Source organism: Benincasa hispida, chromosome 5 (assembly GCF_009727055.1).
Source record: "Benincasa hispida cultivar B227 chromosome 5, ASM972705v1, whole genome shotgun sequence".
Classification (NCBI taxonomy): Eukaryota; Viridiplantae; Streptophyta; class Magnoliopsida; order Cucurbitales; family Cucurbitaceae; genus Benincasa; species Benincasa hispida.
This window is the reverse complement of record NC_052353.1, coordinates 45744436-45746839: the sequence shown is the minus strand read 5'-3', so window position 1 is coordinate 45746839 and position 2404 is coordinate 45744436. Positions and strand designations below refer to the sequence as shown.

General features: G+C 36.3%; 1 protein-coding gene across 1 annotated transcript; it reads right to left on the bottom strand.

Annotated features, from left to right (window-relative positions):
• Positions 1-387: 387 nt before the first annotated feature.
• LOC120078550 (cytochrome b561 and DOMON domain-containing protein At5g47530-like) lies at positions 388-1898 on the bottom strand. The gene is made up of 3 exons (XM_039032828.1): positions 1260-1898; positions 893-1147; positions 388-799 (listed from the first exon to the last, which is right to left on the bottom strand). Exons 1-3 carry the CDS (start codon positions 1869-1871, stop codon positions 491-493), a joined length of 1176 nt encoding a protein of 391 aa, XP_038888756.1. The 5' UTR covers positions 1872-1898; the 3' UTR covers positions 388-490.
• Positions 1899-2404: the final 506 nt, after the last annotated feature.

The window sequence follows — 2404 nt, the reverse complement described above, 5'->3', positions numbered from 1 at the left end:
TCCAAGTGTGTTTTGGCGTCAAACATTAATGATAAAACTATTACCATTAATATCAAAATGCTACAAATTCTAATTTTGTAATATTTTTCATAATAACACTCTTACAAAATATTATATTTATATTAAAATTTTAATCTAGAAAAGACCACTTAGATTTTGGCAAGCAAGATATGGCACATTTGGACATCAAACATAGGTTGTTGTATGACATATGACCAATACATGTAGTAATAGAAGAAGGATACTTGGCTTTTGACATTAAGCTTGAGCATCTATCTCGCACATATTATAATATCTATAATAGAAAATAACTACCAAAGAGATTTGTTTATTGATATAATGGAAAGCAATATTCCACAATATAATAATTAATGAGAAAAAAACAGGTCTATTTTTACAAAAATGAGTACAAACAAAAACATACACTAACAACTCTCACATAAAGAATCAAACAAAACCCTAAACCTAACTTGAGAAGAAAACAGGGGAACTAGACTCTGTTTTCTACTTTGGCACTTTGAACATCGACGTTATGTGGGAACTTGTTGGAGTTGGATCTCCTTCTCTTGATGACAATAAACCATGTAATAAGTTCAAGAACAAAGGCAACAGCTCCCAAGAAGATGATGTATCCAGTGTAAGCATTTCTCCATTTACTTTCAGGATTCAAGATTTTCAAACCTTCAAACACATTGATGATACTCATAATGATCACACTGTATCCCATGGAGTGATGGTAAATATTCCAGTAAATTCTATACTTATGATCCTTATTTGGCCTCAAAAGCAAAGCAAAAACCTGTTTCAAAAAACAAATCCAAAACTATTAGTGATCAAGAATAACTCAAATCCAACAAAAATATCGAAGGTTTCTTTTGTATTTTAATTTTACCTGAAGAGTTCCCAAGACGAACAGAGCAATCCCAATGTTGCGATGGGTGGTGTATTGAACTGCAGATGACTCGCCGCCGAGTTTGATACCGGTGGCCCAACCGGCGACACCGACTGCGTAGGCGGAAGTCTGGCAGGCGATGTGAAGGTAAAACCAAGCCGGATCTGCAGCCTTGAAGACCTTCAAATACCTTGCGAAAATGGCTCCCATAGGCATTAATGTCCCCCAACTCACCGCATTCAGAACTCCATGAATCTGAAAATCAAAACCCCCAAATTTGAATTAGATCACAAAATTTCACCAAATCCTCGAAAGGGTTTCACAAATGGGGAAAATCAAACCGACCCAAATCATAAAACAGACTTACATTTCTTCTCTTGAGAACGGAATCCACCGCTGCCGCGCTGGACCCAGTAAGCAAATCCAGAGTACCGAGTGACTGTCTGTTGTCGCCGGTTACGTCATGGGAAATTGGCGAGCCCTGATCCATGAGACCTTCCTGCCAGACCTGATTGATAGTGGTCAGACCGGCCGGAAGATTAATGGTTGCAAAAATTGTCATCTCATTATCGACATAAGTGGCTGAAAGTTGAGGAACTTCAAAGCTCAAGCGGCTCTGTTGCATAGTCGGAAAGGGAAGATCAATACTGGAAGTGTAAACATGGGGGACGCCGGAGGAATTCCGGTAAGCGATGAGAGCTTGAGAACCGAACATGGCGAGGCTTTGTGGGTTAATAGCCCAAGCAATCCATTGATTGGGAGTAGTGGAAGGGCGTCTGAAAGCGATTTTGAGCGTTGAGTTTGAAGGATTATAGGTCCAATGGAGGAAAGAGTTGAGGACGGGATGATCTACACAGGCTGCGAAGACTTCATTGTTGGCGAAGCCATTATAGTTTCTGCAAATCTGAGTGGAGGAGGAGAGGGAAAAAGATAAGAGAAACAAAGCGATGATGAAGAAGGTTTGGAGTTTGGTTGCCATTGGGGATTTGGTGTTTTCGAATTGGGAATTGAGACGAGAAGATGTGGGAATTTGAGTAGAATTGTAGTGAATTTATAGGGGGATGAATTTATTTGAATTTTATATTTCCGTTTAGGATTTAGGAAAGGGAGAAGAAAATACGATTCCGCACGGATCGCGGGAATTGGAAAGTCTAAATTTTACTATTTTTTTTAAAGGCTTTTCAAACTTGCTTATTCGGTCTAGTCTTCCACGGTCAATCACTTTTTGTCCCGGAATAAATTAATTAGTCTCTCAATTTTAGTTAAAATAATATCATTAATAAATTTTTTAAATGGTAACAATTTAGTTCAAACTTTAATAATCAATGATTTAGTCGTACTTTACAATTTATAACATACAAATCTTTATTATAAATAATATTATTAAGATTTAATGAAATTTCTTACACATGTAGATAGTTAAAAAAATTGAAAATCTTTTTTTTTTTATTTTTATTTTTATAAACTACAAAGATACATTACGTAATAAAAGTTTACATTTAATTTTAAAGT

Bases quoted from the DNA above. Each gene is read 5' to 3' on its own strand.
- LOC120078550 (XM_039032828.1), bottom strand. From the start codon at position 1,871: ATGGCAACCAAACTCCAAACCTTCTTCATCATCGCTTTGTTTCTCTTA. The intron at 1,148-1,259 runs GTAAGTCTGTTT...TTTGATTTTCAG, and splicing joins CCGTTCTCAAGAGAAGAAAT to ATTCATGGAGTTCTGAATGC. The intron at 800-892 runs GTAAAATTAAAA...TTTTTGAAACAG, and splicing joins TCGTCTTGGGAACTCTTCAG to GTTTTTGCTTTGCTTTTGAG.